The sequence below is a fragment of the Desmodus rotundus genome, chromosome 9, assembly GCF_022682495.2.
Source record: "Desmodus rotundus isolate HL8 chromosome 9, HLdesRot8A.1, whole genome shotgun sequence".
NCBI lineage: Eukaryota > Metazoa > Chordata > Mammalia > Chiroptera > Phyllostomidae > Desmodus > Desmodus rotundus.
This window is the reverse complement of record NC_071395.1, coordinates 63861712-63874812: the sequence shown is the minus strand read 5'-3', so window position 1 is coordinate 63874812 and position 13101 is coordinate 63861712. Positions and strand designations below refer to the sequence as shown.

General features: G+C 38.8%; 1 protein-coding gene across 12 annotated transcripts in view; it reads right to left on the bottom strand.

Annotated features, from left to right (window-relative positions):
• NCOR1 (nuclear receptor corepressor 1) overlaps positions 1-13101 on the bottom strand; it is a 199860-nt gene that overhangs the window by 61410 nt on the left and 125349 nt on the right. For 10 of the 12 annotated variants that reach the window (XM_045199100.3, XM_045199099.3, XM_045199102.3 and 7 more), the window contains 2 exons: positions 9163-9289; positions 5332-5884 (listed from right to left, as the gene is read on the bottom strand). In XM_045199100.3, the coding sequence (XP_045055035.2) occupies positions 5332-5884; positions 9163-9289 (680 nt within the window). The remainder of the gene's footprint in view (positions 1-5331; positions 5885-9162; positions 9290-13101) is intronic. The other 2 variants (XM_045199105.3, XM_024564734.4) reach the window with 1 other exon arrangement.

The following is a 13101-nucleotide window of genomic DNA, read 5'->3' as shown; positions in this document are numbered from 1 at the left end:
AATGAAATAGAGGCAAGACAACTACCAGACATAGAGTTCAAAATAATAGTTATAAGGATGTTCAAGGAAGTTAGGGAGAACTTTCAACAGCATAAAAAAAGACATAGAAACCATAAAAAGAACCAGTCAGAAATCAAAGATACACTAACTGAAACAAAGAATAATTCACAGCAAATCAACAGTAGAGTAGATGACACTGAGAATCAAATCAGTGATTTGGAATATAAAGAAGCAAAAAACACCCAAATCAAAACAGTGAAACTTAAAAAGAATCCAAAAACGGAGAACCAAGATGGCAGCGTAGGTAGACACACTGCGCCTCCTCGCACAAGCAGAACTGGCAGAAAATCGAACGGCAAGGAAGTCCGACACCAAGTAGATAAAAAAGAAACATACATCCAGACTGGTAGGAGGGACGGAGACTGGCAGCCGGGGCGGAGAGGACTCGCGTGGCCGTAAGGGGACCGAGACTGGAGGAGTGTGGGACGAAAGGGGCAGGCAGTCTGACCACTAGCAGACCCTGCGGCCCCACATTCGCGCACAGATAAACCGAGAGGGCCGGACTCAAGAGTGGCAGAGAACGGGGCAGGCAGAGCGGCGGGTAGCACCCCTCAGCCCCACACTCATGCACAGATAAACCAGGACCAAGGGCGGGGAGCGAAGCAGACCACGTAACCCAGGGCTCCAGCGCGGAGAAATAAAGCCTCAAACCTCTGTATGAAAGCGCCCGTGGGGGTTGGGGCAGCAGCAGGAGAGACTCCCAGCCTCACAGGGGAGGTCGTTGGAGAGACCCACAAGGGCCTAGGGCATGCACTAGGGCATGCAAGAGCCCGCCCACTCGGGAGCCAGCACCAGAGGGGCCCAATTTGATTGTGGGTAGCGGAGTGAAAGACTGAAATCCGGTGGAGAGTGGAGCGGGGGCCATTGCTCCCTCTTGGTCCCTCCCCCACGTACAGCGTCACAGTGCAGCGACCAGCATTCCCCCGCCCCGGGTGAACACCTAAGGCTCCACCCCTTTAAGTAGCAGACACACCAAGACAAAAAAAAAAACAAAAACCTGGCCCAAATGACAGAACACTTCAAAGCTCCAGAAAAAATACAACTAAGCGAGGAAAAGATAGCCAACCTATCGGATGCACAGTTCAAAACAATGGTTATCAAGACGCTCACAGAACTGGTTGAATTTGGTCAAAAACTAGATGAAAAAATGAAGCCTATGCCAAGAGAAACAAAGGAAAATGTACAGGGAACCAATAGTGATGCAAAGGAAACTGGGACTCAAATCAACGGTGTGGACCGGAAGGAAGAAAGAAACATCCAACCAGAAAAGAATGAAGAAACAAGAATTCAAAAAAATGAGGAGAGGCTTAGGAACCTCCAGAACATCTTGAAACATTCCAACATCCGAATTATAGGGGTGCCAGAAGGAGAAGAGGAAGAACAAAAAATTGAAAACTTATTTCAACAAATAATGAAGGAGAACTTCCCTCATCTGGCAAAGGAAATAGACTTCTGGGAAGTCCAGGAAGCTCAGAGAGTCCCAAAGAAGCTGGATCCAAGGAGGAACACACCAAGGCACATCATCATTACATTACCTAAGATTAAACAGGAGAGAATCTTAGAAGCAGCAAGAGAAAAGGACACAGTTACCTACAAAGGAGTTCCCAGAAGACTGTCAACTGATTTCTCCAAAGAGACCTTACAGGCAACAAGGGGCTGGAAAGAAGTATTTGAAGTCATGAAAGGCAAGGACCTACATCCAAGATTACTCTCTCCAGCAAAGCTATCATTTAGAATGGAAGGGAAGATAAAGTGCTTCTCAGACAAGGTCAAGTTAAAGAAGTTCATCATCATCACCAAGCCCTTATTATATGAAATGTTAAAGGGACATACCTAAGAAAAAGAAGATCAAAAATAGGAACAGTAAAAATGACAGCAAACTGACGGTTATTAACGACCACACCTAAAACAAAAACAAGAGCAAACTAGGCAAACAACTAGAACAGGAACAGAACCATAGAGATGGAGATCACATGGAGGGTTGTCAATAAGGGGAGAGGGACGGGGGAGAGGGGGGGAAAGGTACAGAGACTAAGTAGCATAGATGATAGGTGGAAAATAGACAGGGGGAGGGTAAGAATAGTGTAGGAAATGTAGAAGCCAAAGAACTTATAAGTATGACCCATGGACATGAACTATAGGGGGGGAATGTGGGAGGGAGGGGGTGGGCAGGATGGAGTTGAGTGAAGGGGCAGAAATGGGACAACTGTAATAGCATAATCAGTAAATATATCAAAAAAAATCCAAAAACAGTAAGATATATAAGGAGCTTCTGGGACGTCAAGTGTACCAACATTTGCATCACGGTCACGTCAGAAGGAGAATAGAGAGAGCAAGAAACTGAAAACCTATTGGAAAAAAATGATGACAGAAAACTTCCAAACATCCGTAACCTGATGAAGGAAAGAGACACACAATTCCAGGAAGCACAGAGTCTCAAACAAGATGAACCCAAAGAGGCCCACATCAAGAAACATTATAACTAAAATGCCAAAGTTTAAAGACAAAGACAGAATCTGAAAAGCATCAAAAGAAAAGCAGTTTGTTGCCTACAAGGGAGCTCCCATGCAAACTGTCAGCTGATTTCTCAATAGAAACTTCACAGGCCAGAAGGGAGTTGCAAAAAATATTCAAAGTGATGAAAAGTAAAAACTCACCATCAAGATTACTCTACCCAGCAAAGCCAGCATTCAGAATCGAAGGACAGATAGAGAGCTTCCCAGACAAGAAAAAACTAAAGGAGTTCATCACCCCCAAACCAGTATTACATGAAGTGCTATAGGGTCTTCTTTAAGAAGAAAAAAAATATGAACAATAGAAATGGCAATGAATACACATCTATGAACAACTGAATCTAAAAATCAAAAGAATAAGCAGAACAGACACAGGCTCATAGATACAGAGAACATTTTAACAGGGAGTTTAGGGGGATGGTTGAAAAGGTGAAGAAATTCAGAAGTAAAAATTGGTAATGACAGAATAGTAATGGAAATTTAAAATACAGCATAAGAAATACAGTCAGTAATATTCTAATAACTATGTATAGTGTCAGGTGGGTATGCGATTTATTGGGATGATCACTTAGTAAGTTATATAATATCTAATCAATGGGGTGTACACCTGACACTAATATAATATTGTATGTCAACTGTAGTTGAAAAATAAAAGTGATTGGGAATAAAGAAAGAAATCAAAAAAGAAAAAAAAAAAAAGAATGCTTAAAAAGGGTCTTCACAGCTGGAATCCATTTACATTAACTCCAGTCAAAATCTGGGACAATTGAAATCTAGATTACTGAGAGAGGAGGGAAAAAGACTGCTAGATGGTTGAATTTTCTGGAAAAACTCACGGTTAAGTAGGACCCTTTTTTATTTTAATTCCTGTTTATTAAAATTCTAATATTTACTACATGAAAATCTATTTGGAGAAATCATCACTATAATGCTTGATATTATTATTGTAGTATCAAATGTCATTCAGAAATGCATAAGATATAAAATATACTGGATTTGGAGTAAAAACACAATGATACCAAGCAGTACACACTATGAACAGAATTGGGCTCTCTACTGAGTGGCTTCATTGACTTTCACTTACTAAAAAGGGAAGCCTGGCTGGTGCATAGTTCAGTGGATTGAGTACAGGCTGCGAACCAAGGGGTCACTGGTTCGATTCTCAGTCAGGGCACATGCCTGGGTTTTGGGCCAGGTCCCTGGTGGGGGCCATGTGAAAGGCAACCACACACTGATATTTCTCTTCCTCTCTTTCTCCCTCCCGTCCCCTCTCTAAAAATAAAAAAATAAAAAGGGAAAAAAGACAAGGTTGAATTGCGTTTCTGAGTAAATGAGGTTTTAGTCTAATTCATTTCTAGAATTTGCACCAATCTAACATTTTACTGTGATTCTAGGTGACTCCATTTATTTCAAAGAAAAAGAAACACCAGAAAATCAAATATATAAAGTAGTAGTTACTTCTGTAAAATAGTTTCTTACTGTAATTTCCATAAAAGCCATAAAGATGATTCATTTTTATATTACTAAAAATACTTGTAAGTTAATTTGTATACCTGAAATTTTAAATTACAAATATGATCATCTCAAATTTAAGCTGATAGAAAGAAAAGTGATTATATATGCCCTGATGACTGTGGCTGTTAGATGGGTGTCATCACACAAACTGAAAGGTCAGTGGTTCGATTCCTGGTCAGGGCTCATGCGTAGGTTCTGGGTTCAGCCCCCAGTCGGGGCACATATAAGAGGCAACTGATCGATGATCTTCTCTTACATCAAAGTTTTTCTCCCTCTTTTCTTCCCTCCCTTCCCCTGTTTCTAAAAAATAAATGTTTCTTTAAGTAATTACAATTACTATTAACCTGTATTTACATTATGCTTTCTAAAATATTTTCAGAACACTTAACATGTTTCTCCTCTCAGTATTACACCTAATGCTCAGGTTACAGTAGGCCTTGCTTTGAGGCCACAGTGTTTTAGAGCAAACAAAGCTGGAGCTAATGACTCTTGCCTCCACCCATCACTACATCATACTACTTCCATCACCATGAATGGTTGTGATCTGTGGTTTCGTTCACAACTTTGGCAGCTAAAATGCCCCTTTCTGCTATCATATGGAATGCATGCAGCAACTAATGTAAAAATATATATACCTTTTTTTTCCTTTTTAAATTTATTGATTTTAGAGTGAAAGAGGAAGGGGAGAGAGGGGGAGATAAAGAGAGAAACATCAATTTGTTGTTCCACTTATTCATGCATTCATTGGTTAATTCTTATGTGTGTTCTAACTGGGCATCAAACCTGCAGCCTTGGTGCATCAGGAGGATGCTCTAACCAACTGAACTACCCGACCAGGGCCTATATTCTTTTTCATTAAAAATAATGATTTGACCTGGCTGGTGTGGTTCAGTGGATTGAGCTCTGGCCTGCAAACTAAAGGGTTACTGGTTCAATTCCCAGTAAGGGCACATGCCTGGATTGCAGGCCAGGTCCCCTGTGGAGGGCACATGAGAGGCAACCACAGACTGATGTTTCTTTCCTTCTCTTTCTCCCTCCCTTCCCATCTAAAAATAAATAAATCTTTAAAAAAATGATCACACAATTCTTCTTGGTTAAAAAAATAAACAGCATCATAAACTAATATTAAAAGCACACACACTACCTTTAACTTGTTGATACAAGAGTACTTAGCCAGCACCATTCTGTGATATACTCAGTGATCAGAGTAAACACAGAATAATATTAAAGGAATGAGTCTCACCTCTGTCTCTCTGGCTCTCCATCCACATCTTCATCAGCACTGCAGGTGGCACTGGAATCATTGTCTGACTGGGGCTCAGACCTTTGGACACTTATCTGCTGAGCCACTACCAAATCTTCATCTCGAGGCTCTGACTTCTCACTGGCTCTCTCCGCATCTCTTTCTTTGGTATCGCTTTCACCTTGAGATGGATTGTTTTCTGCCACCCCCATTTCAACATCTACACAGGCTGCTTTGGTAGTTGTGGGAAGATCAAGAACAGAAGTCACTTCAGCACTTGGTTCCTGATGTTCGATATCCATTGGCTCTGCTGTCTCAACAGTGATGCTGCTATTCACCTGGGTCTCCAAACCTCTATTTTCGGCTGGTTTTGTACTGGGAACTGAAGAGGAGGGAGATGCACTGGGAACAGTTTCAGTGGTACTCTCATGCTCAGCCACAGGTTCAGCGTTTCCTCGAGAAGTCAAATTTTCAGTGCTATCTTCGCTGGGCTTCACAGCTTCAACTGGTGAAGGAGAAGGAGCACTTTCTGTATCAGAACTATTTTCAGCACCTTAAAGATAATGATACGGCATAAAAATCTAATAATAAACACGTTTCCGGTGGTGATAGAAACCATGCTTGAAAGTAGTTGTTTAGGATGAATAATACTCCTTTAATGAACTCACTGAAGTATGACAGCCATTGGGACAGCCAGTCTTCTACAGAATATGAAAGGGAAAGATTAAACTGTCTTGACCTTCTGAAACTGAAAGTGTAAAAAGCTTTTAATAACTGAAATTAATATATATGAACTTTAAAAAACAAAACTAAACAAAAACCATTCCCATAAATGGTATCATTCTGGTTTGTTTCTACCAGCCTGTTTCTGTGCTTTTCTTTTTACCAGGAGAGTTGACACCCTAGAACAGCAGCTTTGGACAGAAATACAATGCAAGATATGTCCGTATGTCTAAGTTTTCTGGTGGCCTCATTAAAAAAGTGAAAAAGAGACTGATAAAATTAACTTTAACAATATGTCTTATTTATCATTTCAAAATATCTTTAAACATGTAATCAATATATAAAACTAATAATAAGATATTTTACCTTTTTTTGGTACTGTCTTCAAATTCAAACTCTGATTACACTTTACATTTTTAGCACATCTTAACTTGCACTAGTCACATTTCAAGACCTCAACAGCTACCACACTGGACAGCAAAGCTCTACAATAATACTATAGAATTTTAATGTAAGGTCACACATTGGTCTTTCTCCACATCACTTGAATCATTTTATAAATTTACTTTTAATGCTTTGACATTTTTAACTAGATATCTCAAACAAGTCACAAATTCAATGATTGACACTGGACTGTATTCGCTCTGAAATCATGTTCTTTTCTAGTGTTTACTATTCATTAAACAAACCAGAAACTTATTTTTATTTTTTTCAAATTGCTTTAGAGAGAGGGGAAGGGTCGGGGAGAGAGGGAGAGAAACATCAACATGAGAGAGAAACACCAAAGCCTCAACCCAAGCATGCACTCTAACCAGGAATCGAACCCACAACCTCTTTGTTCATGGGACAATGCTCCAACCAACTGAGCCACACCAGCTTGGATGTAAACCATAATCCTTTTAAATGCTCCTATCACATGTTCCCATATCTTGCCTCAACAAATCTCACAGGTTTTTTCTCTAAAAATATTCCCTGAATCTATCCATTTCTACTCAACTTCACAACTGCCATTCTAGTCCAAATATGCCTTTTCTTCTCACCTTCCACCTCAGATCATTCTCCAGAACAATGCTTTTAAAAAGCCAAATCTTACCCAAATTTACTCACACTCTCTCCTACCCTTTTCCACCCTTTTTAATTACCTCGTAAAACATTTCAATGAAACCTCATTACTCTTAGGATAGAGTTTCAAAATTCTGAGTATAGTCTTCTTACAAGGCCCGGGCTGGTGGGCCCCTGCCCACCTTTGCAACTTTTATCTTGCATCCTGTATTCTCCCTGTATTCCATTATCACTGGCCGCCTTTCAGTTTCAGTGAATGCCCCTATGTCTTCTATCTCAGACTTCATACACTGCCATTTACTCTTACTGAAAAGGCTCTTTCACCTATTTTTCCTTTGGATATTCCCTCAAATATCACATGCTTTAACTTCTATCATTTCCTTAACAAAGTTAAATTTTGCTACTATAGCTCTTACAACACAGGTACCGGTTACAGTTACAATTTTACATTTATTCACAATTATTTGATTCCTGGCAGAAATCATTTATTTTGCTTATCATTTAAATACTAGTGACAAGTACTGTGCCTGGCACACAACAGACTCAAATATTTGCTGAAATATAAAGTAAATAAATGGCCATAAACATGTGTTAAATTTACTTCACCTTTCCTCCGTTATTGTATTCAATTTGTCACTGTTATAAATAGTATATAGATATGTTCACTAGAGCATTACATTTTAAAATTATTTTCATAAACTACAAAACAATAAAAATTTAAATCTCCCTAAAATTAATACATACCTCAAATGAGAATACCAATAGCTTTAAGAAAACTTTCTTAAACTAGATAAACAAACTTATAGCTTATATGAAAAAGCCCCTGAGAAAAATCCAAAAAATGGATGAAAAGTACTAGATTCAAAGAGATTTGCTTCTCCAGATGTTCAATCTTATTATAAAGCCAATGTATCACAAGATGTTTAAACTGCCACAATATAGATAAAATAAATCAGTGGTACAGAAGATAATGTCTAAGCTTAGATCCTAAAGTATATGGGAAATTAGTATATACCAAAAGTGATATTTCAAATCATTGGGTAAAGAATGACTTGTTTAATAAACTAGCTCTCTCTTTGGAAGAAAAATACAGATTTCTATCTTGTATACATAAAAATAATTCTAAATGGAATAGATTTTTTACAACTTTTAGAAAATAATTTAGGATAAATGAGGATAATTTAGCTGTTTGAAGTATTGGTGACAGACAGCAGTGAAAAAAAATCAAATTACATTTTAATGGAGCTGGCATTCTAGTATGAAACAGACTAATAAATAGAAGACATATTAGGCGGTAATAAGTACAGTGAATAAATAAAAAAAATCTGGGGAACCAGTTGGTAAGGAGGTATGGTGACATTTCAACAGAAGCCTGGAAGTAAATGAGAAAATGAGCCCATGGGCACATTTGGGGAAGAGCACTCCAGGTAGAGGATTAGCACATACAAAACCCCTGAAGTGAGGGTTGCTTTGCTCAGGAATAGCAAAGAAAACATAGAAAAGAGTAAGTAATCACCTCACACCTATTAAAATGGCTACTATCAAAAAGATAAGAAATACTGATGTTGGCACTTCAGTGTTTGAAGTTTGACTGCCATTTTCAAGATATTTCATTTGTAGCACTTGGGCCTAAGATGGTCCAAATGCTATAAATATATGTTGGTTGAATAAATAACTCCATTCAAGTTTAAAGTGTCTGTGCCATGAAAACACTGATGTACTGTTTTTTGTTAAAGATTTTGTTTGTTTATTTTTAGAGAGAGGAGAAGGGAAGGAGAAAGACAGGGAGAAAAATATCAGCGTGTGGTTGCCTCTTGCACACCCCCTACTGGGGAGCTGGCCCACAACCCAGGCATGTGCCCTGACTGGGAATTGAATTGGCGACCCCTTGGTTTGCAGCCCGCGTTCAATCCACTGAGCTACACCAGCCAGGGCTGATGTACTATTTTTCTTAATGAAGCAATTCCTAACTAGTCAAATCACTAAGCTAAAAATTACACATTTGGGCTAGCAGAAGTAACAATGAAATGTAAGACTTTAAGATACCTTCACTGTCTTCTGGATTTTCTTCTTCATTGGAGGCTTCAATATCTTCATCTTCCTGAGCAGAAACAGTGGAAGCTACACTTTCACATTGAGACACATCTCGCTCTTCACGAGGTTTTCGTGAAGTCTAGAGTAAAACATATTAAATTATTTATGATTTAAGCAACAAAATGAAAGAAGCCCTTTTTACATTCGAAATCACAGAGAACACTAATATACACATTCTAAAAGAGAAGGCTGCATGTTTGATTGCTCTGATTAAAGTTCTCTAGGACAAGGGAAGCCCACCTCCCAGCTTCGGACCAGTACAGGGGCCTGTTAGGAACCCAGTCACACAGCAGGAGGTGGGTTTGAATGTAATGCACTTGAATCATCCTGAAACCACCCCTCACCCCGAGTCTGTGGAAAAATTGTCTTCCATGAAACTAGTCCCTGGTGCCAAAACGGTTGGAGACTGCTCTAGGGAACCACTAACTGGTCCTTTGTGTAGATGAACTGCTTTCATCAAGTTGATCAAAAGTAACATCTGAACCATTTTTTAAACTACTCACCACTATACATGTGCAAATAGCCCCAAATCACAAAACTCCTGCTCTCCTCTCCCTCTTGTTAGTGTATTGTTCTAATAAAAATGACGATAAAATGTGGAATCTTCACAAATAATAATCTTCTACATCTCCAAGCTTTTTATCTATGATAGTATTTATTAATTTTAATGTAATAATTCAAATACACACAAATATAATACATATACAAGGTCTGTCCAAAAAGTATCCAGACATGTACTATGAAAACTAGAGACATTTACTGAAGATATATTGTACACAGGACAATGACACCTCAGTCTCCTTAAAGTAGCCATCTTGGGACCTCGCACAGTTCTCCCAATCGCCGTCAGCTGCCCTGTCATATTCCCTGAGTCTCACCAATGGTCTGAAATCTCTTCCCTTTCAAAGGTGATTTTAGTTTTGGGAGAAGCCACAAGTCGCAGGGCTCCAAATCTGGGCTGTAGTGGGGCTGAGTCACCTGGGTGAGTCGATGTTTCACCAAAAAATCCTGCATGAGAAGTGATGTGTAAGCGGATGCATTGTCGTGATGAAGCTGCCAATTACCAGTTGCCCATAGCTGTGGCCTTCTGAATCATCCAAATAGTTTCCATGGAAGAATGTTCAAGCTTAACACAAATCTGATGCAGATTCGTTGCTCTACTGGCACAGTCATTTTGAATGCTATAACCACACAGTACACATGCGCACTCAACAGCGTCTACCACCCCCACTGACTAGTACATGAAGTCATCATTGTTCACGCAGGTGCATTCCAGTCCACTCTCCTTAGCTGTCAGATTACAACGATGTTGTGCAAACCTTTCTCATTATATTAACAATGGCTGGACTTTTTCCTGGACAGACCTCATATATCTTCCACTGAGTTTGAACAGATATTAGACATTTTGTTATGTTTTTCCAAAATCTTTTTAATATTTTATTTTTTTATTGTTGTTCAAGTACGGTTTTCTGCCTTTTCCCCCCACCCCAGCCCAACATCCCAGCCCTCCCCACCTCCCTCCCATTTCAACCCCCCCCATTATTGTCCATGTGTCCTTTATAATTGTTCCTGCAAACCCTTCATCCTTTTCCCCTGAAATTCTCTCCCCTCTCCCCTCTGTTCACTGTCAGCCTGTTCTCAATTTCAATATCTTTGGTTATGTTTTGCTTATTTGTTTGTTTTCCAAGATCTTTTTTAAAAGATAAAACACTCTAGATGAATAAATGAAGCCTACTGTCCCATTTCAGTTGTAATAAAAATGATCAGGCTCTGGCTGGTGTGGCTCAGTTGGCTGGAGCATAGTCACATAAACCAAAAGGTCGCAGGTTCCATTCACGGTGAGGGTACACGTCTAGGCTGCAGGTTCAGCCTCTGGTCCAGGAGTGTATGAGAAGCAAGCCGTTGATGTTTCTCTCTCATGTAGATGTTTCTCTCACTCCCTCCCCCACTCTCTAAAATCAATAAGCATGTCCTCAGGTGAGGATTTAAAAAATACTATAAAATGACTACAACAGCCCTGGCCTGGTAGCTCAGTTGGTTGCATCATCACCCCAATATGCCAAGGCTGTGGCTTCAATCTCCAGTCAGGGTACATACAAGAAGTAACCAATGACTACATAAATAAGAGAACAACAAACTGATGTTTTCCCTTTCTCTAAAATCAATCAATCAATAAATAAAAAGATAAGAACAATAAATTTTAAAGACATTTGTGATGGTAATTTCATGTATCAGCTTGGTTGGGCCACAGTACCCAGATATGTGGTGGAAGATTTGGATGTTTTTGTGCAGGTGTTTTCTGAATGAAATTAGTATGTATATCAATAGGCTTCCAAGTTAAGCAGATTACCTTCCATAATGTGGGGTGAGCCTTTGCTCTTAACAAAACTAAGACTGACAGATCCCTTCTAGCTCCCTTCTCCCTACCCTCTAGTACACACACCCTACAGCAAGAAGGAAATCTGCCAGCAGACTGCTTTTGTACTCCAACTGCACGTCTTCTGAGCATTCATTCATTCTGTCAGTCTATCCCATCGAACTGTGTACACACCAAGCCTCAAAAATCATGAGCCAATTTATTAAAATAAATCAGTCTCACTCCCACTTCCTTTCTCCTGCTCTATACCATGCCATGCCCCATCCCATTGGTTCTGCCTCTCTGAAGAGCCCTGACTGATAATACAATGTATATCTTTTAAAAACATGTCTGATCCATTCTTTGATTTTTTTCCCCAAAACATTTCAAAGGTTTTGAAGTCAAGTTTCTCCTCAGATTTTTTTGTTGTTAGTTTCCTTATGCTTTAGTTATTACAGCACACTTTTTAACTCTTGCATTCATTATTGTTAAACTAAAACCTCTTTTGTGTAAGTTTTTAAATCAATGTTATACTTCATGTACTCTTACTATAGCTCAAATGTTAATCAGTTTAAGCATATGCAGTTTTATTACCTAATATATCATTCTTAAATTTCTTCTTAGTTTTTATTATGGAAATATAAAAATACATTCAGAAGTTAGGGGCAAATCTTGTTTCATCTACACCTAACCCACTTTCCACCATCCCCATTCTGCATTGATTTATTGTTAAGCAAATCTCAGACATATTACATGAACATATTAATAATATAAAATGTAACCTGCAAGAATGGCTCATCTCTAGAAGTAATTGTATTTCAAAAGTAACACTGACAAAGGTACAAATATATAGACAAATAGTCTTCTTAGAAAATATTTCAGAATGTCAAATCATACAGACCAGATGAACATGGTTAAGCTATTTGTATTTCTCAAACATGTTTATGATTAAATTACAAAAGTAACAACTGGTAAGAATGCTATTAAACGATGTGTATTTTATATCTCCATCTTATTCAGATTTTTCAACCTTGTGTTTCATTCAAAAAATTCCTACAAGGAATATACCAATTTAGCATTTCTAATTCTAAAAGATGGCACTAAACAGAGAAATTCCACCAGTAAAAGTTCAGTTCTTCTCCCATTATATACTGGTTGGCAGTATTCATTCTCACGGTATTTTTTATCTGAATTTGTTCAGCAACTCTCTTTCTACCTGTATGCAAAAGCTTGTGGTGAATTGTCAATTATTATAGTTTTCAAAGACCTCTTCCAAGGATATTGAAGTCTTTTACATAGTTTTCTTGTATGGAAACACAATGTTGAAGGAAAAACTGGTGCTCTGTTGTCTGTGCCAGCCTTTTCCTTGCTGCCTCTTGAGTTGGTTCAGTGACCACTATCATGCTTCCTGGTACCCCACTCTCTATTGGCCTGTGGCTTTTCTGAAGAACCTACCTGCCCTGAGGGCCAGGCCCAACCCATTCTATCATTCTTAATGATTCTCATACTTTTTGGTTTAAGAACACCACACTCCT